At 43.6% G+C, this 26,100-nt stretch overlaps 1 protein-coding gene across 2 annotated transcripts; it reads right to left on the minus strand.

Moving 5' to 3' along the window:
• Positions 1-114: 114 nt before the first annotated feature.
• On the minus strand, positions 115-24,393 carry mtmr14 (myotubularin related protein 14). 2 transcript variants are annotated; one of them, XM_029114243.2, is made up of 19 exons: positions 23,459-24,393; positions 21,486-21,634; positions 16,839-16,947; positions 16,188-16,263; positions 14,337-14,400; positions 14,007-14,129; positions 12,356-12,429; positions 11,866-11,936; positions 11,593-11,667; positions 9,190-9,256; positions 8,990-9,075; positions 8,233-8,309; positions 6,920-6,956; positions 5,936-6,006; positions 5,519-5,577; positions 4,449-4,584; positions 3,999-4,181; positions 1,744-1,926; positions 115-622 (listed from the first exon to the last, which is right to left on the minus strand). In XM_029114243.2, exons 1-19 carry the CDS (start codon positions 23,594-23,596, stop codon positions 442-444), a joined length of 1,959 nt encoding a protein of 652 aa, XP_028970076.1. In that variant the 5' UTR covers positions 23,597-24,393; the 3' UTR covers positions 115-441. The 2 variants fall into 2 exon arrangements, with proteins under 2 accessions (XP_028970076.1, XP_028970078.1); XM_029114245.2 differs by lacking the exon at positions 1,744-1,926.
• Positions 24,394-26,100: the final 1,707 nt, after the last annotated feature.

The following is a 26,100-nucleotide window of genomic DNA, read 5'->3' on the forward strand; positions in this document are numbered from 1 at the left end:
ACAATAATAGAAACTCAGGGGAAAAAAGAAAATAATAATAATAAAAAAAATTATATATATATATATATATATATATATATATATATATATATATATATATATATATAAGCACGCTTCAGGCCCTGAATAGAGAAGTTTGGCACTTTTTCTTTTTATTGGAGTCCATACGAGATATGATGTGGTTTCCCCCAATAAACATAAATGCAGATTGTGGACCACAGTTGTGGACCGCAAGCGGTTACAGGACGGGGTTCAATGGGAGGGATGTGGAGGGTGCCTATATTCACAAAGAGCCTCGTCATAAGAGTGCTGATCTCGAATCAGATTTTATTCATCACGATCTAGGAAAGACTGATCCAAGATCAGCAGTCGTACTTCTAAGGCGTCGTGGCTCTGATGACTACAGGCCCAGCGTTCACATTCGGATGACCTTATCCTGAATCAGACGATGCTGTTGGTGCCACGGAGACCCACGCCTCGGGCAAACTGCTCCAGGAGGCCGGAGATGGCGCCAGAGGGGCTGGGCGCGCTGGACTTCAGGCCCACGGTGGAGCTGTAGGCAGCCAGGAACACCTCCCTCACTGCCTCCAGGCGGGCCTGGCGCTCCGAGCCGGATGAGCACCTGGAGGAGGAGGGGTTTAGTTAAAGGTTGGGAGGGGAGAGGAGGTGAGAAGGAAGAGAGGGTGAGGTATGGGGAAGGGTAACGCAGTCAGGGAGGGGAGGAAGGTCAGGTGAGAGATGGGGGGGGGGGGGTAGAGGGAAAAGAGAAGAGACCATTTTTCAAAACTTAGTTATGATAGGGACACAGTGTGCTTGTACATTTTAAATCAGATTGCAATGCTGTCTGGATGTCCTTCCTGTCCTCCATACGTCTCACAAACCCCACTCTCTCTAACTTTAAATCAAGACAGATAGGCAAATACAATCTATGTCGCTTGTAAGCGCTGTTCTCAGGACACACTCACAATGGAAATGTGTCCCCCACTGGGAAGAGAAACAGTCTGGAAAACTGAGAGAAACAGATGGAAAATAAACCCCCTCCCTCCCCCATTCCAACTGATCCCTCTGGTTGTCAGGGGACAGAGAATGATGAAGCAAACTTTCCGTTTCCTAGTCAGAAAACAACAGGAGAGCACACACACAGCTCAGGACAATGATGTGCATATGAAGGCTGCCTGAATAGACTCTGCTGAACACTGCGGTGTATGGTTGGGTAAACAAAGACAGACAGACACACAGACACACACACGTTTTCTCCAACCAACTCTCTGCCTCATCATCCAAGCACACAGACTATCCAACCCTGCAGGTGTGTCAAACACAGTAAGCCTTGTACCGCTGCCTCCTCCCTCCAGGGGAACGGAATAAGGGAAAGACAGGAGGATGTGAATATATGTGGACGAAAGCTTGTACGAGAAGAGCTGGGGAGAGAGAGCGAGAGAGAGAGAGAGGGGCGTGGCTCTACTACACTCCCCCTCGTGGACTTTAAAGGGCAGACTGGTGGGACTCCCCCTCACCACGCCACACCTGTTCGGTGCCGTTAAAAAGCGCGCTGGGGAGGTCAAGGGAGCACACTTCCAGAAGAAGGGTCGAGAATCGGGATGCGATCCGTGCGTGCGCCCCAAATGTCACCCTACGCCCCTGCGCTGCTTGTGACCTGAACCCAGTCAGAAAGCGGCGCGCCACACGGGGGGGGGGGGGGGGAGATAGGGTGCCATGTTGGGACGCAGACCGTAGACTCACATGCGTCCGCTGGGCCCCTCGTCCTGGAAGCTAAAGGGCAGGGGCGAGTCATTGGCGGAGGCCATGGCGGCGGGCAGCAGGAACTGTCCGTGGTCGTGGATGGAGCCGCAGCCCGACACGATCTGCCAGCTGCCGTAGTCCGTGGAGAGGGAGGAGCCGGAGCGGCCGTAGTCCGCTGGCAGCCTGGCCAGAGTAGAGACAGGAGGAGAGATGGGAGGAAAGGGGGGGAGAGAGGAAGGAGGGGTGAGTGGAGAGAGAGAGAGGTCGGCGAAGAGGTCGGGAGGGGACATGACGAAACCAGGAGAGCGGGAGTAAGAATGAAAGATCCAAACGAGAGGGAATGGGGAGGTTGAGGAAAGAAAGAGTCCAGGGGTCAGAGTCCAGGGGTTAGAGTCAAGGGGTCAGAGTCCAAGGGTGATGGGCGAGTCGGAGGTCCTAGTTATTGGCCTGTAAGGTCAAAGGGGGAGGGGCTTCACGGCTCAGTGGCAAAAGTGGAAGATCAAATATGACTTATGATTTGCTTTAATGGACAATCCCCTATTCAACGCCATCCAAGCAACAAAGCGAATCACTGTGCGCACAAACAAACATCACATGTAGCCCCGGCCACAAGCGTGACAATTGTCATACAAACAATTGCCTTTGTTCATTTGTGTCTTGAAGTCACAAACAGCACTGCTGGCAATGTCAGTAAAGTGCTGCTCGAATGAAGACCTAAAGAACCTGCTAGCTATCTGTCCTCCCGCTCATTTAATACTTTTTGCTCTATCAAATATCCAATCACAGACCAACTTAATCATAATAAACACACAGAAAAACTATACATTTACTGAATCATAAATTGGGCATTTTCTGTCCGTGAGAAATACGTTGAAATAACTTCATGAATACCGCCTTAAATGTGTCTTGTCTCGGATCAGCTCGAGACGCCTCAAATCATTATGAGCCAGGCAGTGTTTGAGCACGAGTCCGAGTCTGGAACTTTCAGCTGAGTAATAACTCCGAGCTTCACCGTTGTCGTGGTAACGATGAGGCGCTATTTGATAGCGGAGCGGATGTACATTAAACTGACTTTGGCCACTAAGATGGCACATACGGAAAGTATAATTTGGAAAAAGGGAACGTCCATTCTTTCAGTGAAATAAGCTCCAGAACAATTCCGTGTTTTACCTAACGGGTGGCACTAACGGTCATAACGGCCATAGTCTACTAGGCATTTTGACTTTCGTGTCCCTACGTTTGGTTCGGATTTCGCTGGCCGCTTGTGGGTGTGTATGTTCGTTCAGAAAGGTTTGTTTTCATCAAAGGACGTTTACATTGACTAGCTTGTAGGTAGCCGTAAAATGTCAATCCACTTTTTTGAGCACAGGTAAGGATATGGAAAAATGTGGTTCATGAAAAGTAACCAAAGTAATCCTAATTTAAAATGTTCTATAGGCGGAGAAAGTAGCTACAGTGTTGTAGTACAGACGTTAGTGTAGTGACGGTGTTTGTGTATTTGATGAAGTATTATTGTGCATTGATCGTCTTCGTGAAACCCACCAGGCACACTGATGTATTTAAAAAGCCATTTTGAAATCAGCAATTGTCAAAGTGCTTTCACAGATTTTGGTCCCCACTAGTAATGCATAAGGTGTCCTCTTTACAAAGAAAGGTGTGATTAAGTAGTACTGTGAGAGAGCGCGCGCGCGCACACACGCACACACACACACACACACGCACGCGCGCACACACACGTCTGCGGTCTGTTACCTAATAAGAAAACACTGCCTTCAACACCATGTCCCACCCGGGGATCTGCGTGCCCTGAGAACCCGTAACCTTTTGCTCTACAGTCATACACATGGTTGCATAATCTAACATGCAGTTAGATTCACACTTTCATTGTGCAGAGGCAAAATTTCAACATGGACAGATGTTCAAGCTATTTACAAGAACTAAACAAAAGGGCAGAACTAACAGACAGAAAGAGACAGACAGGGATCTAAAACATGGCGCTCCTTTCCTAGTCATGGTTGGAGTGTATAAAGGGCAACTAGCTGTGCTTGATGTTGGCTGCGGGGGTTAATGCCACTTGTTGCACAATATACACAGCATGTACAGTTAATCAGCACCCTCGTTGAACCATAACCCTGCCCCTGCACCCCTGTCCATTTCCTTACCAGTTTTACACTCTCCCAATCGAGAAAAACAGAATACACAAAAATGAATGTCAGGAAGAAATACCTGCGACTGGCTTCTATGCCGTAGCTTACCTTTTACCGGGTACAGACATTGGACTGCTGCCGGCACGCGTGATGCTCAGATCTGATTGGTTGGAGGAAGAGGAACTAGAAGACCTGGCCTCCTGGCCGAGGGGGTGCACCAGCCGGTCCTGCGGGGGGTCCGAACGGCTGCTCCAGAGCACCGACTGGGGCGACGAGGTGGGCCCCCTCCTCCTGGGCGACCACAGAAAGGCTGGAATTAAGCTAACGGTTCATTCTAGGCAGACTGGCTGAACACAGGGGCACTCTCCTCATGGAGGTCAGAGAACCGTACTGGTCCTCGTTGGACAAAGAGAGGACTTTATTGAGAGAACGTCCAGTTCAGATCAGGTCGAACACAGACTCTGCTAACCATGTGATTACCTTATTAAGATTGCTTTTTAATTGCTAAGAGTTTGGATCGTACTAACGTCCTTCAGACAAGGGGGCGGGGGAGCTCACCAGCTGGAGGTTCCAAGGGGCTGGCCAGAGAAAAGGTCAACGGTCTCAGAGGTGAGGCTGGAGGCTCCGCCCGCATCCTCTGTGATCAGAGAGAAGTCACTGCTCAGACTGGTCAAGCTGCCCCTATCTCTGGACTCTGCACCAATCACAAGGAAGATACGGGTCAGTGGACAGCCCCTCTGTTTAATCAAAGTGGAAAGGCTGTTTGGAAGATTAAAGATCCCCTTTAGAAGTCGTCAATCGTCCAATTCTGGATTTATGCATTGTTTCTCACAAAAGCATTTTTTGTGAGCATGTACAATTTCTGGGATCTTTTATTTCATGAAACATGGGACCAGAGCTTTACACGTTGCATTTATACGTTTTTGTTCAGTGTATGACGTAATTAAAAAAAAGCTTTTCTAAAGGTTTCTTCAAAACCTACGAATGAGCTCAACGTATGTAAAATATTCAGATTAAAATGTGAAATGTGGAGCAGTGGGAACTAGTTTTTTCCCCCACAGACTCACATGCCACCAGCTTATTTGAAATAAAGGAAATATAACTCTGTTCTCAAGAGACATTTAAAAAAAATAAAGCATCTGACATTATCCTGATTGTCATCAATCTAAACAGATTTTATTTTGGAGCCTCAAGTTTACTCTGTTTCCTCCAAATTGTTGGTGAAAAACAATTCATGTTTAGGCCCCCGCTTCATTGAAGCCACTCCTGTCGGACTTGGGACAGTTAAAGTCGATACATGGATCTCCTAAAAGCACATCCAATGCCTGTCTTCTGCACCGAGTGAGCTTACAGGCACCTGAGCTACCTAGAGCAAAACATGGCAGGGCAACCATATTTGATCACACTCTCCCTCCCAAACAAGGATGGTCTCGGCCAACTGAACCACTGGTCGAATCAGCGAGCAGGATTTAAATTCAGGTCTCCAACGAGGCAGCTAAGTGAGAGGCAACGACTTTACCGCTGTGCCTCTCAGGGGCCCAGCCACAGACTTCTATAGGCACCCAAGTACGTGTAGGAAATATGATGTCATACAGAAAATCGCAAATGTCTCCAGGGATGCAACTTACTCAGCTGGCAAAGGTCATCCACTGTGAAGTCAGTGTCTTTGAAATTAGAGTTTTTCCTCCTGCAGAAGAGATAGAGAATCATGATGAAATAGTACTGACACAGGAGAGAGAGAGAGAAAGAGAGAGAGAGAAAGAGAGAGAGCTAAAGACTAAAAAGGAGAAAAAGAAAGAAGTAAAGAAAGAAAAGGGGGGGGGGTGCTGTTGGTTGCAATCAGATTCTGACTGTGAAAGTACAATGTTATTATCCTGACTGGCTGTAGGCTTACAGTTCTACTGTGGAAAGCATTTAGGGGCACAACATGATGAATGTTGAACTTGTGCATCCCAAATGGTAATAGAGCATTATGAAGGGAACAGGACGTCCATGTTTTAACACTTCATTTACATTTTAAATTCTCTTTGTGTCAAATCACTCACCTCTGTTTCTTCATGACAGAGAACTTCTCTGAGACAATGTGCTTCAAAAAATTGAAGCAAAAAAAGAAAATCTGTCGGGAGAAATAGGTAGTTTAGAGAGGTATAAAGATATTTTATTTATACATGTCAAAATGCTGCCCCCTAGTTTTGGAAAGAAACCTCAAACACCTCACTTTAGTTGAGAATGGGAACATAGTTATGGTCCTATTTCGACCTACGTTTAGTGAAAATAAATAACTCAAAAATTGCTGGCATGTATAGCCTAATCCATGTGCCACAATAACTGTTTCATGTTCCATTATGAGGGGCCTTGTATTATGATTTTGCATTTGTTAACACCAGTAACATTCAGTAGTATAACAACTGATGATATTTCTATCAATAAATTCAACAATCTTAAGGTCTGGTTGTTAGATTGTTATTTATGTCACATCATAAAATAAATGAAACATGAGTCTTCTGACTAGACAAACGTGAATTACAGGGCTACAATGAAATGTAATAAATAAATAGGTCAAGGAAATCCTTCTGCACTTCATTCACTACATTCAGTGTTTAGGCCTGCTAAATGATGAGCAATAAGCTTGCGGGACCGCTTGACCATTAGATTTTTCACTATGAAATGTTGCATTCTGTCTCTTTGGCATTCAATTTTGTATAGCTTTCGCATTCCAACAACATTTCTGTAATTCACAAAAATCAAGTTAGTCTGCCAGTACAGTCAAATTGTCAGTTCCAATTTTGTTACTGTATTAGGTGCATTTCAAGGTTGCGTGTGTAGTTTCAGTATAAACAATGCGTGACCTTTGAATTTACAGTGACTTTGAGTAAGTAAATATGGCCTTTGACACCGAACACACCATCGCTGAAAGGAAACGAATGGTCACGCAGATGGAGAAGTACAGATGGCAAAATGGAAGTCTTAGTTGGATATTGCAGAGATTTACACACGCGATCATGTTTCGAAAGTGATGTACCACTGACCTCCTCGCCTTTGGTGAGTCGATCAGGCAGCATGTGACTGTGGAAGAGATAGAGCAGATCAATAATATTGATCACTAAAGCCATTAAAGTCTAAAACATAACTGTATTACATGACTACCATCCACCAAAACTAACCGACCTATCTTACACCTCATTCTTTTTGCATTTCATTTTTGGGTTAAACTGGTTCTCTTTTGGCACTTGGTGGCCGTGAGGATGTCACTTTTAGTTTGTTCAATCAGTAGAAATGTCACAAGCAATAATCAGTTCAGATGGAGACTAAAAAGCATGAGAAAGAGTATACCAGTAACCAAAAGTCTGGTCATCCCTACAGTTCTCTCAGACCTTTGAACTGGAGATCCAATGGTTAAAAAAAGATCCTTTCACAATAAAGGCAAAACTTACAAACCATCAATAGGAGTTCAAGCGAAGTTGAGAGATTAAACAACTGAACACTGACCACCTCATCAAAAAACTAGTAGTTAAAAAAAAAAAATCAATCTTATTTAAGGGGTGTTATATGTAGCCTGGGTGTAAGAGTGTCATTCTGGGTCGGCCCCTTCTCTCCTCCCAGTCTGCAGAGTTCAGCCGGGGATAATTAATCTATGCGGGTATCCAGGGAGCGGGGGCCTTTTTTTCCACGCCGTTTGATGAGTTCAACTTTGGAGATACATAGCAGTAATTATGAGGAGAGAGAGGGAGACAGAGGGAGACTGACGCACTCAGTCTTCCTGCAGCTCCTTGCATTCAGTGTGGTGGAGCAACCGATTAGATTCAGATGTTACAAGCAGAAAATATCGTAATCAGAAAACAAAATACTCAGAGATGATTGTTGATGTATAATCATGAAATACGTTCTTTATGACATTTCATTTACCATTGAAAAAAAGGCACTAGCTTAAGTTTGAGAATACAACAAAAGATGTTACTGTGCCTGATGGATTATTTTATGATTGTTAATGATTGTTAATGATTGTTAAGGTAAGGTCGCCTGAAAGTAATCACATTAGATAGTACAGTTCTGAGTACATGCAAATGTACTTTGCGAACAAAGGAGGATTCTGATTATCTGTACTCAGCCCTCCTGGCCACACTGAGGGCTTGTTCCTCTGACTCCCTAATACATGTGGAGGAGGTGGGGAGGAGAGCAGAGGTGAGGGGACGCCAACACTGGAGCAAAAGAGTGTTGAGAAAGAGCCAGGGTAATCCAGCCGGCCCCTCTACGCCCCCCTCCCGCTGGTCGGCGTTAAGACAACCCCCTCAATGATAATGGAATGTAACGAGGGCTTGGTTGTCAAGTGTTGAAGCCTTACCCGAAGAGGAACCAGTCGTAGGCGATGGTCAAATAGAGGATTTCCGCCGGCCCCAGGCTGGCATGGACGGCACCATCCTATTAAAACAATTGCATTCCAGAATTCAGCCCCAGGTCATTAAAATAAACTCTGCCCAAATTAGCCCGGAGGCGCACCATGTGGCAGGACACAAGACTCAGCCAAGGGTGGATGTTTTATGCCATTTGAAACATTACCCATGAACAGCCACGTGTCACATTTTAGGTACGGCCCCAAAACATCCTGCGTTTAAATATTATTAGACAAATATATGGTACATCTGATCAGTTCTTACATTACATATCAAATCACCAGTCACATCATCGGGCTTGCTTGGTTCAATAGGACCACTGTAAAACCCCAAACACCTGACATTTTGAGAAAGCTAAAGCAAACCATTAGTATTTTCATAAATGCCAATCCCTGAATACTTAATCTGGTAATTAAGAGGTGTATCTAAAAATCCAGTTTGAGAGAGGATACAGGGGAGGGGCGTGAGGGCTAAAGCAGATGAATAAATTTTTACGTTACAGAGAAAACATTCAGAAGTAGCTCCTTTTTGGAAGTGAAACTAATACCTGGGCGGGCGTGTGTGTGTGTGTGTGCGCGCGTGTGTGTGTGTGTGTGTGTGTGTGTGTAAAGAGAGAAACACATATGAGGTAATAAGAAGGGCAGACAGAGGGAGGAGAAACAGGGGAACAGGAATGCAATAAAGATGAGGAAAGCAGGGAACACTTACTGCCCACAGCGAGAGTCGCAGCATGGAGACAAACAGAGGTGTCCGGTCCCAGCCGGATATGCAATGCACCAAGAGACCGCTCTCATCTGGGGGGGGGGCACAATCAAAACCACTCAGACTAGTGCAGAGAGCATTTGGGCAACATTAAATCGTCCAGGACACAAACCCACACAGGACACAAAGCCACACAGGACACTGACCGTCACTGTTGATGATGTGAAGCAGCAGCTTCAGGTAGTTCTGAGTCTGCTGGACCAGGTCCCAAGACTGAGGAGGAGGGGGGGGGGGGGTTACACATGACATCTTACAGAACATTAAGACACAATGTTGGGATTTAAGGATGAGCAACTAGGTGCAGTTCTAAAGCCAACCTTCAGAGGTCACTGTTGGACCAGTTTGGGGACTAGCACACGGTTCACTGAAGCACTGAATGAAATAGATATGGTATGGATATGGTGAATGACCCGATCATGAGGTTTGAGCACCCATATCCTGAGATGCGGTCTTAGCCCCATTGGGGGGACCCTTAAGGAATTTGCATTGGCCTCTGAGAAACTGAACGGGAAGTTAAATGGCGGGTCTACAAAGGCCTTGCCTGGCAGATGTTCATACCTGCCGTGGAAACCTGCCAACGGAAAGGAAGTGGACAGGCATTCACTCTAGTCTGTACTGTACCAGTGACATACCTGGTATTCACTCTAGTCTATACTGTACCAGTGACATACCTGGTATTCACTCTAGTCTATACTGTACCAGTGACATACCTGGTATTCACTCTAGTCTATACTGTACCAGTGACACATACCTGGTATTCACTCTAGTCTATATTGTACCAGTGACATACCTGGTATTCACTCTAGTCTATACTGTACCAGTGACACATACCTGGTATTCACTCTAGTCTATACTGTACCAGTGACATACCTGGTATTCACTCTAGTCTATACTGTACCAGTGACACATACCTGGTATTCACTCTAGTCTATACTGTACCAGTGACACATACCTGGTATTCACTCTAGTCTATACTGTACCAGTGACATACCTGGTATTCACTCTAGTCTATACTGTACCAGTGACACATACCTGGTATTCACTCTAGTCTATATTGTACCAGTGACATACCTGGTATTCACTCTAGTCTATACTGTACCAGTGACACATACCTGGTATTCACTCTAGTCTATACTGTACCAGTGACACATAGCTGGTATTCACTCCAATCTATATTACTAGTAAGACAAAGCTGGTATTCTGTCCAGTCTATAATGCACTAGTAACCCCTACCTGGTTCAGTCCAGTCAATATTGCACAAGTATATTTGAACACATTACTCCGGTACAAGCGTCTTTACACTGCCTGCCTGTTACAGTAAGGCTAGGGCTGATTTTAAGATTTCATTTGTTAACCTATAAAGCATTACATGGACTTGCTCCTACTTACCTCGCTGAAATGATCCAGCCATACATACCTACACGTAACCTTAGATCGCAAGATGTAGGCCTTTTAATTGTAACTCGAATTTCTAAAAAACAGCCAGAGGCAGGGCCTTTTCTCATAGAGCGCCACTACTGTGGATTGATCTGCCAATTTAGGTCAGAAATGCAGACTCTGTGCAACCTCTACTAAAGACTCATCACTACAGCATGGTTAATAATTAAGTGTAGTCTGGCCCAGGGGTGTAAAGGTGAACGTAAAGTCTTGATACTGTCCACCCTTGCTGTCTTGCCAGGTGGGCTCGCATCGCCACTGGGATGCCCTCCCTCCAATGCCATTCGGGGGCAGAGTCACTGGCTTGTTGTTGTCGTCTCTTCGTTGTGTCCATTATGCGATTGGGATGAACTCTGCTAGCAATACTCGGCACTCATTTCAGGGTGTCCCTTTGGTTGATGCTTGGCAATGTGGGCGGATTCTCTTCCTGCCTGGTAGGCTCTGTCCAGGGTTACCCTCAGATAGGGGCACGGTGTCACTGGACCACCCAGTCTCAGCCCCAAGGTTTTACACTACTATATTAATGTGCCGGGGGGAATAGGGGCAGTTCTCCTTCTCCACTGTAAAACCTTGTAAACCTAAGGAATGCTCTCTAAATGTTCTTGTCTCCTGCGCCGTTCAAACTTAGGAGGACATGAGGTCTTGGCCCACACCTCCCAAGTACCAGGCTCTAAACACTCATTGCTGCCACTGTCCAAAGTCCTCCTGGCTGTGTTGCAGATCAAGACGATACCTGACGATTCCAGCTGCCAGTCTGATAGCCAGCCCCCCCTCCACCCAATTGTTCCTGTCCTTGTTCATCTGGTCATGCTTCTGACCTAGATTAGGTTTTATAGACTCTGGACACAACCCAAATGCATACTAATTATTACTTCTTAAAATGTTTTACCGGCAAAGCCAGAAGAGGACTGGTCACCCCTCCGAGCCTGGTTCTTCTCTAGGTTTCTTCCTACATTTCGGCCTCATTTAGGGAGTTTTTCCTAACCACATTGTTGTTGCTTACTCCTTGGGGTTTCAGGCGGGGTGTTTTGTAAAAGCACTTTGTGACAACTGCTGATGTAAAAAGGGCTTTATAAATACATTTGATTGAATGATTGCATAGTAACACATACCTGGTATTCACTCCAGTCTATATTCAAGTTCTTGGTAAAGCTTGCAGGGATTGTCAAAGGGGCATCCACAAAATCCTGTCGAAGAAGGTTTGCAATAAAATAAAATAAAAATTGAAACAGAATAATCGTTAGTCTGAATGGACAGACAAGATTAATCAGGGTGTTTGATTATACATCTAGAGGCCAGAAGTTAGGGTTAGGGAAAATACAGAATGATTTTTTTGGTCCCCAGAAGGATGAGAATTAAGCACGTGTGTTTGTAAAACATCATACCTGGTTCCAATTGAATACTAGTCCCTCAGCGGTGTAGTCTCTATCTTTGTAGTCCTTAAAGAACTCACACCCTGGTGACAAAAAAGAAGATCCAGTTCATCAGGCCCCAAACACACCCGGACAGGCCCCAAACACAACCCGGACAGGCCCCAAACACACCCGGACAGGCCCCAAACACACCCGGACAGGCCCCAAACACACCCGGACTCAGAGGGGTACTGGACAAATACAATTAAGAATTTCGATTAGTTTTTCTTCAAAATGGTTAATTAAGATTCCATCAATGTAGACAACCTTGATGAATAAAACCCTAGTGCTGTGGTTAAACTGTTATGCAGAGAGAAAGGAGTCCAACTTTTTGACAGGGGGACAGTGCCGCAATATGAATACAAATGCACAGTAAGGCTTTTGAACCCTAACCCATTCAAACGTGACCAGAAGATTTTGATAGTAAAAGTGGGTTTGGGTGAGAGAGACCTTTGGGATTTACCTGGGTAAGGCACAGAGAGCAAGGTGAAGTCTGCATAGCGTTGGGCCTTATCTACCTTCTCAGACGAGGTAACACTGGCCCGACAGATCAGAGAGACAGGAGAAAACAGAAGAGGTGATGATTAGATGACAGAAGAGATGACAGCGATGACATGTCTGAAGCGCTAATAACTGTTTATTTTACCATTGACCTCTCCACTACATTACCTCTCCACTACATTACCTCCCTTTCTTTTTGGTTTGTTGGTCTGTTGTTTTTCATTATCATTTATTTACATGAAAAAAAAGTCTTATTCCCAGGGCTTGCGATGCCCGGGGCCCCTGTTACAGTCTTTGTCACAGCTCTTACTTTTTATCATGATTATTAGGTGTTGTGGCCAAAGGCAAAGCACGACTCCAGACTTCTCTCATAGTATTATTTTCATTACTCAGATTTCTTCCATTTGTTCTGAAGCCTAAACAATCAAATCTATCATCACAAAACGGACGCTCAAATGTCCCGAATGCCGCGACTCGGGTTGCTTCAGAAAAAAATATTGATATTATTTATTATTTTTAATATAACAACATTTAAATAATCTCCCTGTTCAAGTGATCTCCAAACCAACATTGTTGATATGTTCAGACTGGCCCAACTTGACTTTCTTTAATTCTGTTTTTGTTATGTTTCTACTTTCTAAATTTGAAGCATTTAAAATGCTTGCTTGCCTTTTAAGTTATAACAGCAACTTTAAAGCATAAAGGCTGCACTAATTGGATATTCTATTGAACGTTTATAAATAATGGACTACTTTAATTAGAGCAATTTGCATAGTGATAATCAACCCTAAAAGAGTGTCTCTTGAACCGTTCAAATTAGAGAGACGGTAACAAATTTTTTTTCACATGTTTAGGCTATACAAACTGAAAATGCTTAAACGTTTATCGACTATGAATATATTAAGTACCCTAATTTGCATAATTTGTGTTCATTAACCCTAAAACTGTATCTCTTGAATTATTCAACTAAAGAAAAAGAAAAATCACTAACACGTTGTTGCTATCCCATCTTAAAATTCTTAAGCATTATTAAATATTACTATATTAATTAGCCTAATTAGTACAATAAGTGTTAATTAACGCTTAAACAATATCTCAATTATCTTCAAACATTCAAGCTAGAGCCCAAACCAACATTGTTTCACATGGTGGGGCTGCACCAACTTAAAATTATTACTTACTTTTTTCTACATAAACAAGTTGGCAAGGACAACACATTTACTTCTGAAAATCTATTATCTAGTTTTAAAATAGTTCTTGTTTTTTGGCTGATTGTGTTCAATAAGGTAAATAGAACGAGTGAAAGTCAACAAGAACATTCTAAACATGCAGTTTCTACAGAAATTCAGTCACAGCACTAACGCTATAGAAAATACATACAAACTAAACCTGCTGACAAAAACCCAGATACAAATGCAAAGGTCAACATAAAAACAAGGGCATGCTTTAGGAGTTAGGTTTATTACATAATGCTAACAAAAGGCTAACATAAAAGGGAAGCAATGACCCAGAACAGTTGTGTGTGTATGTAATGGGAAATTTGAATACATACATAGAATCCTGGCACATTTCAGTGTGTCTGTGTGCGTGTGTGTGTGTGGGTGTTGACTTACTTTAGGCCAAACTTGACCTTCTTGTTCTCCACCATGAGGTCACAGATGTAGCGCACAGAGAGGTAGCGCAGCAGCTTGATATCCAGACCCCGAACCTTGTCGAAGAGCTGAGAGTCCCCGTTCCTGCAAGAGGGCCAGAAAGGCAGGGGGACAGTGGGGCAGGGGGACAGAAAACAAGAAGGACATGGAACAGAGAGCAAAGTCACAACAAGGTTTTAGAAACAAAAAACCCACCAAAATGTGTGTGGCATTTTGAGCAGTGAATCGATCAAACAAGAAAAAACAGGCACAAACACACAAGGAGTTGTCATGGAAACAATAACTCCCAACCTGGCACTGTCATCCTCTGGAACCTCCGGCTCAGACTCCGCTCCCCATGTGTCATCAGCTCCACCTAGATGGAGGTGGGAGGGAACCATAGCATCAGGTCCGTCACGACAACATTATTCAGAAGTGGACTCAATTACCATAAATAAAGGGACATTTCTAATGTGATGTACAGACATGCTGTTAGAGAAAAGATCAAAGAGACACATTCTGGAATATAGGTTTGGGTTGGTGTTTGGTTTGTCAGGGCTGTTACTAGAAGGAATGTGTTCCTATAAAACTACAGACGAAAGCAACATATTTGCTTTTGTCAGTAGTATTATAGGACCCCATGTATGTTAAAATATATATACAGTATATATACTGGCAACAAAAGTGAGTACACCCCAAAGTGAAAATGTCCAAATTGGGCCCAATTAGCCAATTTCTCTCCCTGGTGTCATGTGACTCATTAGTGTTACAAGGTCTCAGGTGTGAATGGGGAGCAGGTGTGTTAAATTTTGTGTTATCGCTCTCATACTCCCTCATACTGGTCACTGGAAGTTCAACATGGCACCTCATGGAAAAGAACTCTCTGAAGATCTGAAAAAAAGAATTTGCTCTACATAAAGATGGCCTAGGCAATAAGAAGATTGCAAAGACCCTGAAACGGAGCTGCAGCAGGGTGGCCAAGAACATACAGAGGTTTAACAGGACAGGTTCCACTCAGAAAAGGCCTCGCCATGGTCGACCAAAGACGTTGAGTGCACATGCTCAGCGTCATATCCAGAGGTTGTCTTTGGGAAATAGACGTATGAGTGCTGCCAGCATTGCTGCAGAGGTTGAAGGTGTGGGGGGTCAGCCTGTCAGTGCTCAGACCATACGCCGCACACTGCATCAGATTGGTCTGCATGGCTTTTGTCTCAGAAGGAAGCCTCTTCTAAAGATGATGCACAAGAAAGCCAGCAAACAGTTTGCTGAAGACAAGCAGAATAAGGACATGGATTACTGGAACCATGTCCTGTGGTCTGATGAGACCAAGATAAATGTATTTGGTTCAGATGGTGCCAAGCATGGTGGTGGGAGTGTCATGGTCTGGGGCTGCATGAGTGCTGCCGGCACAGTGGAGCATGATCCCCTCCCTTCGGAGGCTGGGCCACAGGGCATTATTCCAACGTGATAACAACCCCAAACACACCTCCAAGACGCCCACTGCCTTTCTAAAGAAGCTGTGGGTAAAGGTGATGGACTGGCCAAGCATGTCTCCAGATCTAAAGCCCATTGAGCATCTGGGGGGCATCCTCAAACAGAAGGTGGAGGAGCGCAAGGTCTCTAACATCTACCAGCTCCGTGATGTCGTCATGGAGGAGTGGAAGACGACTCCAGGGGCAACCTGTGAAGCTCTGGTGAACTCCATGCCCAAGAGGGTTAAGGCAGTGCTGGAAAATAAGGATGACACTTTGAGCCCAATTTGGACATTTTCACTTAGGGGTGTACTCACTTTTGTTGCCAGCGGTTTAGACATTAATGGGTGTGTGTTGTGTTATTTTGAGGGGACAGCAAATGTAAACTGTTATACAAGCTGTACACTCACTACTTTACATTGTAGCAAAGTGTCATTTCTTCAGTGTTGTCACATGAAAAGATATAATAAAATATTAAAGGGTGTACACACTTTTGTGAGATACTGTATATACTGTGTATACAGTACAACTCAAAGGTTTAGACACTTACCGATTCAAGTGAATATGTATGTCGAAACTTTTGACAGGTACTGTACAACTACCCATATAAACATACATATTTCTTAATGTGTTATATTTAATATATATATATAATGTGTAAATATGGTTGGAACTATATCAGGAGTCCCACCTGAGAAGATGTAGTTGTAGCCTGTGCGTCCATACAGCTCCCCCCAACCAGCCAGAGTTGACGACCTACAAATATGCTGCAGCGGAGATGATGACAAGGAATTGGCAGGCGAGCATAGAAGCGCACGCACACAAACAAAGTCTATAAAACTAGCCAATTAAATCTTCTAATTTCTTTTGGGGTTGTTTTTTTTGTTTTTTACACAGTCCCTTCCTTGCTCAAAGTATTTGACTGAGACAACAAAGAGTTAAGGGAACACAGTAGCTGGAATTTTATACATTTCACGGATCCCTAAAAACAGGAGAGATATCAAAATGAAAGGTGAAATATCTTAAAGAGAGTTGAATATGCCCGGCTGTGTAGAGATGACTCCAGGGGCCTGTTCAAACACTATCAAAATGTGTCCTTCCATCCTCCCTTCCTTGAAGTAATCACTGATCAGACATGACAGGATTAGGCTAGTGTTGGCAAGTTTTCCACTGCATTGATTTCACTGATTATGTCACGTCAGATCAGCGACTACCTTAAGGTACAGATGGAAGGAGGGCGCTCTTTGAGGATGCACAGTTCTAAACAGGGCCGAGGTCTCCTGACCTCGACAGAACATCATGCTAACATAAAGGACTTAGAGAATGGGTAAAACCTTCTTACTTTGCCGTTGTAGAGGATGACCGGGCAGACAAACCTCCCTCGGCAACGGGCCATTTTACTCCGGTTCACCAAGTCTTGTAGCTTGGAGGTCTGGACCGTGCTCTCAAACCTGGGGACCCAGCAGCAAATGACGCATCAACACATCAACACAACTTAGAAATGCAAGGACCCGGCTCCTTAATATACACTGTCATTGTTTTGAAAGCTATGAAATCCTACTCCTCATATAAGATGCACAGTGTCCTCCAGAACAATATATATATAACAAAGCAAGGATATGAAGAAATGTCATTGCGGTTTGTCAGCTTAATCTTACACTTCAACTAACTGGTGGGGGGGGGGTTCTTAATTTAACCTAATTAAAGGTTATATTTCCTTCATATTATGAGATTACGCTGATAACCAACAATTCTTTTTTTCTTTTAGAACCTTTCTGATTATGTTTAAGGGACTAGTAATTCTGGGGCAATTGAAATACCCAAAGATTGGCATAGGAGCTAATGTAACCAGGCCATGTTCAATTTGCGTCAACACACATCCATCCTACAAATCACCAGCAGAAGGCAAATCACATTAAATACATTCTCACAAGCGGATGGGATGAAAAAGTTTGGCCAAGCTAAAATGCACGCGAATGAAAGGCCATGTTGTGACGCGAGTAACAAAGCTCATCATATCTTCCCATCCCAACTGGATTCACTGACAATGACTGTTCATGCCAAGGATTACTTGCCTTGCCTACTAGCAGTCCCACGAGGGCCACCGAGCCCAGCCAGGCGAGGGGCTTGAATAGTGGATTATGCCTGTGAGGCAGCGTTCCAATATGCTTTTATTCAGTGTCATCTTCATAACAGCAAACATCGACTTTTTCAGAAACTCACTCAGAGGCAATTATGTCACTCTGTGTTACTGTGCCCTCCTCCTCTCCCACAATACAAGCCTTTTGTACTCAAGCTCACATGCAGAGCCCAGTCTGAGTCAGTCCAGCTTACATCAAATAACACCTTAAAACAGTCTTAAATGGTATTAAAAAAATAGAGGTGTACTAGGCCAAATTATTATTGTGAGTACTTTATCGGCGTGTGGACAAAATTTCAACCGTTGTTCCCTCCAGATCACACTCCGTCAAATATCAAAGACCGTAGCCAGCCAATACCATGGACAAAGATTGTTCTCTTTTGATCTTTTGATTTGATCTCTTTTGGCTCTGTATTCCAGCACTTTGAATTGATAATTATACAGTGATTATGGAGTTAAAGTATATATCAAAGTACAAACACTATTGGTGTTTACTGGACATTATTTCTAACTGTGTAGCTTTAGGTTGATTACCCATTAATCTGCTAGTGAGGTTGATATCTTGAACAGCTAATGTCATGCTTTTTTAAAAAATATAATTGGAACATGAATGGAACATGAATTGCATAATTAAAGACACAAGAGTTTCCTGAAGTTGACAAGTTTATTGATCTCCGTGTCTCTCTCTAGAAGTCACCCTCTGAATTTTGTCAGCAACATGTGACAATGCACGTCCAACCTGAGCAAGATGAATGGAGAGTCATTAGCCTGATGAAAGTGTTGGTTCCTACTTAGAAATGTGAGAATAGTGCTGTCTAAATCTGTGTTTTGTGAGGAATCGCTTTATAACAGTACATTTAAAAGAAAGCAAAAATTTACGAGCGCAAACTACGGGGGTAAACATTTCTGCTGCCCCATTAGAATGAGGCTACAAAACTCACTGGGACAGACAACACACGACATACAATGAGTAGGTCTTGAAGCCAGCAGCCCAGGATCCACCACAGCGCAGACCGTTCAGGGGTCACCTCTTACACCATTTATATTTTGTACACCACTTCTGACAAGGGAGAAGGAGGCATGGGTCAAAATAAGCGCACTATGAAAGACAAATAGGGTGCCATCTGGGACACAGAAACATCTCCACATCAGCCTTGTAAACTCCCAGCATGCCAGTCTGACCGTGCAAAGCTTCTGACCCATTTCCTTCTGTGGTTCAATTTCTACATCCCAACTAAAGTGCATACTTCAAATGGAGCAAAGTCTTAACTCCCTATTTAGTAGCTACCGTTGACACAAAGAATGTAAAAGCTCTCCCACACGTTGTGGTGGTTGAAGTGGATGCCGTAGTCTGAGATAACACGGTGGCTGTGTCTAAATGAATTATTCAGGGGCCGTTTCTCCCAACCCTTGGATTTGCGTAAATGGCACAGACACACATCCGGGAATATAATGCTTAAAACAAGGCCGTTCACACCATTAACAGGAGCTCTGCTTCAAACCTCTTGCGCACAAAGTGGATATTAGAAATGTTTTGCGGCTCCGCAGAACAAACATCAGACCACGGACACAGAAATGGGTTCATGCTTTAGAACCCCTCCCGTGTCAGCAATCATGAAGACAGGGACTGGAACAGATTTTAACACTGTTTTCTGTCAAAAAAAAAAAACTGGTCAAGGACAGTTTTCCAAAAGCTCCATTAGAGAAAAAAGGCTGATTTGGGACCTGTTCGAAGTTTTAGATTATAATGAAGAAGACCATATGGGACTTGAGTCAGGAGGCCCAAACCAGCCCTGCTACTATGAGACCGTGAGGATGGGCCCTGAACTACGGTGAAAGGGCCATGCAACGTGTTACCAACCAGACTGGACATTATTGTTCTCACTATATATGCTGCCTCTGGGCGATGTAATCCGAAATCACAATGTACATTTTCACTGTTATGCTGATGACACACAGTTATATATTTCAATGAAGCATGGAGAAGCCCCTAAATTAGCTACTTTGGAAGCATGCGTTTCAGATATTAGGAAGTGGATGACAGAGAACTTCATGCTCTTAAGCATTTCTGTTTCTCTTGAGTTTGTTTTAGCACTTAAGAAACAAAGAGCGTTGTCAGCAGATCTCACTGTGAACCTCGACGGCTGCATGGTCGTATCCACAAAAAATTTAAAAAACCTCGGCGTTACCCTTGACCCTGACCTCTCCTTTGATGAACATATAAAATATGTCTCAAGAGTTGCTTAATTTCATCTTCGAAACATTGCAAAAATCTGAAACTTTCTATCAAAACCTGATGCAGAAAAACGAATCCATGCTTTTGTTACTTCTAGATTAGATTACTGCAATGCTCTTCTTTCCGGTTACCCTGACAAATCAATAAATAAACTTCAATTAGTGCTGCACACGGCTGCTAGAATCCTAACTAGAACAAAAAAATTTGAACACATTACTCCTGTCCTGGCATCCTTACATTGGCTGCCTGTTAGGGTTAGGGCTGATTTTAAGGTTTTACTCTTAACCTATAAATCAATACATGGACTTGCTCCTACTTACCTTGCTGAAATGATCCAGCCATACATACCTACACGTAACCTACGATTGCAAGATGCAGGCCTTTTACTTGTACCTAGAATTTCTAAACAAACAGCCGGAGGCAGGGCCTTTTCTCATAGAGCTCCACTACTGTGGAATGATCTGCCAATTAAGGTTAGAAATGCAAACTCAGTGCAAACTTTCGAGTGTCTATTAAAAATTAATCTCTACTGCTTGATTTATAATGAGGTGTAGCCTGGCCCGGGGGCGTGAAGGTGACCAGAAGGTTTGAAACTGTCTGCTTTGCCCACCCTTGCTGTCTTGCCAGGTGGGTTCTCGTCACCACTGGGATGCCCTCCCTCCAATGCCTTTCGGGGGAAGAGTCACTGGCTTGTTGTTGACTCTCTGTTGCACACTTGTGCAATTGGGCTGTACTCTGCTGGCAATACTCTGCCCTCATTCAGGGTGGTTGCGGTTGGTGGGTGTCCCTTTGGTTGATGCCTGGCAATGTGGGTGGATTGATTTCCTGCCTGTTGGCAGTGTCGCCGGACCCCCCCCGTCTCAGTTCCAAGGTCTTAAGCTGCTATACTATTGGGTCAGTTCTCCTTCCCCACTAAGTTCTCCTTCTCCACTATAAATCGATGTTGATATGAGGAATGCATTTTCTGAATTTTCCCAGACTCCTCCCGTTTTAAACTTTAGGAGGACATGAGGTCCTGGTCCACACCTGCGGAGTACCTGGTTTGGGGGGCCCGTTGCCGTCCCTGTCCTTGTCCATCTGGTCATACTTCTATGACTAAATTTAAATAGACTCTGGATTTAGCCCACATGCATTTATTAATTATTCCAATCTCACTCGGCACAGCCAGAAGAGGACTGGTCACCCCTCTGAGCCTGGGTCCTCTCTAGGTATCTTCCTAAAATTCGGCCTTCTTAGGGAGTTTTTCCTAGCCACTGAAATTCAACATTACTGTTGTTTGCGCCTAGGGGTTTAAGGCCGGGTGTTTCTGTAAAAGCACTTTGTGACAACTGCTGTTGTAAAAAGGGCTTTATAAATAAATGTGATTGATTGAAATTTGATTGACTGGACTTGGTCTCCGGCTGTGTCTGAAATCGTCACTGGCCATCAAATCCTTGCCTGTTTCCACAATAGCCCTCTAAGTACTCAGAAGCAGAGGATTCCCAGATCCATCCCAACATCCAATGAGCTTAGACAGGAACCGAGGAACAAGCAGACATAGGAAACAACGATGGGACACCCAGTAGGCCTAATAATTTCAGCCCCAGGGTTAGGGGTGGCGGTGGGTATGGTACCTGTCTTTATGGGGATCGGTGCATTCATATTCCAGGAAGACTATCTGCCGTGGGTAGTGCCCACACACCTCCCCGTTGGTGTTGTGGATGACGCTGTACTTGTAGTCCCGTCCAAAGAGCTCCAAGCAACGGCTCTCTATCGTCTCGACCTGTACGACATAAAAACACCAAGGCAGCTATAGCTGGTACTTTGAGATGCACAAAGTTAATTACATTGCCCCACCATGAGGAAGGAAAAAAAATACAAATAACAGGAACTGGGGCTGATTCATAAGGACGCAGTCTAGGAAAAAAAACACTAGTGCAGTCCCATGTCAGAAAATGTAGGCCTGTTTCCACCTATGGTTTCAGTCTACACCAGGGCTGGCCAACCCTGTTCCTGGAGAGCCACGGTCCTGTAGGTTCTCTCCAAATGAAAAGCAGACTCAGGTCAGTCACAAATGAGGCTGAAGAGAAAACCTACGGGACTGTGGCTCTCCAGGAACAGGGTTGGCCAACCCTGTTCTACACTGACGAGAATTTCTGAGGAACTGTTTTGATTGGATTCAACTTCATTGTCACTGACCAGTACAATGGAACGCAGTGAACTGTAGATGGATGCAACACCCGTGACGTGTACCGGACTGACGCTGTCACTGCTAACTTCAAATGATAGTAGACAATAGGCTACGGCTCAGACTGTTCACCCAGAACTGATGAATACCCTGTCCTGTCATTCTTTCAGAAACCAAATATTTTTTATTTTTAGCTCATGCCAATGTTGTCATAGGACTGCCTGTCACTGTTGAGGACAACACCCACACAAACATAAATGAGTGAAGTGCTATTAACGTGACATGCTGCACATTTCTTGGAATTCGTCTTGCATATATAGCCAGTCTGGATTTTTTTTTCAGTTGAACTGACCTAAAAAAAGCTTGACCACCGCTAATTCAAGTTTCTGGACCATTACAGAAACAGGCTATTTTCGAAGAAATGGGATTCTAGTGTCAGGGGAATGCGAGTGGTCTCTGGTTGCTAATACTGGAGGATGTCGTTGTTTATTTAAAGCATGCAGAAATTAGGGTGCCCAGATTTAATAGGGTGAAATACGGGACAGTCAGACTTGATTCAGGCATGGAGTTTAGCGGCCTGTTGTATTTTTCGCATGAGGGAATCTTTCTCAGAGTTAGCTTGTCTTTAGCGAGTTTGTCATAGAAAACTGTGCACTTGAATGTAAAATGTACTTGAACAAATAACATTGCCTTCATGGATGGTTGTTACAGCGAGGTGGGATTTCGCCCGCACACGTGCTTGGCAGCTCGTGAGAACTAAAATGTGATTGGATCATAGTCTGTAAAAAATAAGGAACTGTAAGACTGACAGTGGTGGCAAATCATGACAACCTGTCACATTCGAATGGGCAGTAGGTCGGACCAATCAAAAAAACAGGACTAACTGAAAAAAAATGGGACAAAACAAGATATTTTCTAAATAAGTCGGGACAACTGAAAACGGTCTGAAATACAGGACTATCCCAGGAAAAACTGAACGTCTGGTCACCTTTGCATAAACGTATGTAAGTGGTTTGTGGCAGACGACCATAAACCATTTCTGGGTGAATCACAGAGAAGGCAAGAGGTCTCCAGTGGCCAAAAAATTGCCCTTTCAGCATGAACATGAATACCTGCCATTGTAATGTAGTCCTGTGGTCTGGACTATCAACTTGATCCAACTGGGTAGGAGTTAAAAAATATATATTGATTGAACCTTCCTGATGAACTGGTCGGAGGCAAAGTCCCTACTGAAAGTGGACACACAATAAAAAAGGGGGAATTTCTTTAATGTCCATGATCATGCCCTCACACTGTCGACAACTAATAGGAAACTTAGACGAATGTGTACTCTAACCTTCTCTATGGGGTAAACAGAGCTAGTCAAGACATCCAGACGTTATAGTTAAAATGACTGCTTGCTGAAGACCTTCAACTTACCCGTGGGGTGACTTCTTTCGCTCTGTACTGTGTCTTCGAAAACAAATCTATCAAATCCGCTATTTCCTCGCTTTTTCGGCCTGACAGCGTAAGCCCGGAGGCCGTGAGGCTCCCAGACACGGAAGATAATCCAGCCATCAATGTGCCTCGGGCAACCTTGGGTTCTATCCGAACTCTTCCACCCTCAAACACCGCAGCACCTTGTTGGGAACGGGAAGACCCGGCAGGCCATCCCTTCCCAGTCAGTTTTTTCCTGACTGCCCGCTTGAAGGGGCCGGAAACGGGTGTTCTTCCCGAATTCAGGGCACCGCCGGGTTGGTAACCTCTACAAACAAATGTGTTAACCAGCCAGCGGGCTGGCTAACCGTTCTGGACACAACTGACCAGGCAAAGCAGACAGTGACCAAACTAACTAAAATCAAGAGGATAATTACTGTAGTGTAGCTAGCTAAGAAACTGGTAGACAGTGGAACTAGGGTTAGCTTCACTAGCTAGCCAATTTAAGTAAGTATCTACACTTAAAGTTAAATACAACACATTATCTAGCGTGTTGCCTAGAAAATGCAATACAGACAATCACCCTCTTGGCGTTATAGTTCTTGGCCTCATCACTAGTATGCGTGGTACTGAGGCGTTTTGTTTGTTGACAGAGAAATCCTCCGAACCACCAACATGAACTCGGAACGCCTGGCTCAGGAATTCTCGAGGACTCCTGGCCTGATCACGGTTCCTCAATGTCACGTCTTCATTTCCTTTCCGCTTCCCAGTAATGTCAAAAAGTATGAAAGTTTGTTAAACGACGGAATATGGATTCCACTGCTTATTTGTTGTTCTTCGTCAAAATCATACGACTGTTGAAGTGTTGCAATACGTGAACAGTCTCAAGGAACAAGTGGTAAACAGGAAGATGAAACTAGAGCACGTGACCTGCAGCGCCCCCAGAACACGTGGTCGTCACTAGCTACACAAAGTCACAAACTCCGCCTATTTCTAAAATTGCTATTATTTTAAACATTCATATCTCTGTCGTTAGCCTAACGCTGTACCTAAACCACCGCCTGCATAACGAAAAACTTGAATTAACACCATGAAAGAGATTTCGTGTTGGTGACTTGAAATATTACTTTGTGCTTATTGAATCCAATGGAAACCCTAGTGTTAACAAACCACTGTCAAATCACTGTCAAAATCCCGATACTGATCTTTCAGAACTGACTCAACACAGTGTCAGCTGTGAATACCTGCCACTGCCAGATTGTCGATATTATTTAGTCGATATTGAAGGCTTCCCATTACGTTTCCCCACCCTATAGACATACAATCAAACTCTTCATTTATTATGTCTTTGCAGTACACTTTACTCAATGGTCTAGCTGTCAGCACAGTCGGTGCTAGAAAGAATAGTAAATAAAAAAATGTTTAGGCTTTCGGACTTCTAAGGAAAATATGCAACAAGACATTCATGTCACATGTTAATGTGCTTGGCGAATGAAGTGATCCAAATGGGGTAGATGTTTTTCATTGCTTCCTGTTGTTTAAGTGTCTTCTATGTTTTCATCACTGGTGAAATACATTCGTTATTGCCACGGATATATAAAGCAGGGTGTGGAATGGAACAGCATTGCATGGGTGTACAGACAAATACGTGTTTCAGGAGTGAATTTCTAAAATATTAATCTATAATAGGCTAATCATAACATAACAACAAACTATCCACAAATTGTTGGCACCCACTGACAGATTCTAGGTAGGCCTACTCAGTAGTACATCTTCTGAATAAAATGTGACTTTGGATTTACTGTAGGCTAGAAATGGATTTGGATTTACTCTGCCTACAATGACAAACACAACATATATTCATTCGGATTTGCTCAGACTTCATTGACGCAGTATGATGGTGAACAAATCCACTCTTATTGAAGCAAAAACATAATTGCACTTGTATTAAGCAAATGTCTGCAAAATACAAATACAATGGCTTTAACAGGGCAATGTAGAGTACCGTAGTTGCATACATGTTTTGACCTATTAAAGGGATAGTTCGTCCTAGATTCATATTTGGGTGATAATGCTTACATCGAGTTTTTCTTGAAGGCCCGTGGAGTCATTTTTCATGACCAACCATTATTCACCTCTGTCTCTGCCTGGATTTGGCATTATTAGCAAAGTCCAAATTCATGAATTGAAAATGTGTCCTGAGCAAGAAAAGCTGCATTGCAAGTGGAAACTAACTCAAAAAAATACTTCAGACTAAATTCAGTAATCGGTTACCCTAGCGGATTGATAACATTGTGAATAAAACTGATCGGCAAACATAGGTAGTATAATTTCCTTTGAAAATGAGATTTATATAGCGACAATGAAAACATTTCGAGGAATACAATATTGACAGGTTTTTTGAAGTAAACAACACCTTTAGGCATATTTGGATGTGTTTTGAGGTTATGCTTGCTTATGCTGCTTGATTACGTTAACGAGCTATGCTTACGTTAGCTATTTACATACTTACGTTAGCTACTCACGTTGGAAACATGGTATACCAGCTTTTGATGATAGGACTTCTTCGTTCATGGATAGGCAACGTGTTGTGATTTATATATCGTGGTAACAAAGGATGCAGAGGTTAATTCTGCTGTCCGTTT

The sequence above is a fragment of the Esox lucius genome, chromosome 17 (genome assembly GCF_011004845.1).
Source record: "Esox lucius isolate fEsoLuc1 chromosome 17, fEsoLuc1.pri, whole genome shotgun sequence".
NCBI classification, from domain to species: Eukaryota; Metazoa; Chordata; class Actinopteri; order Esociformes; family Esocidae; genus Esox; species Esox lucius.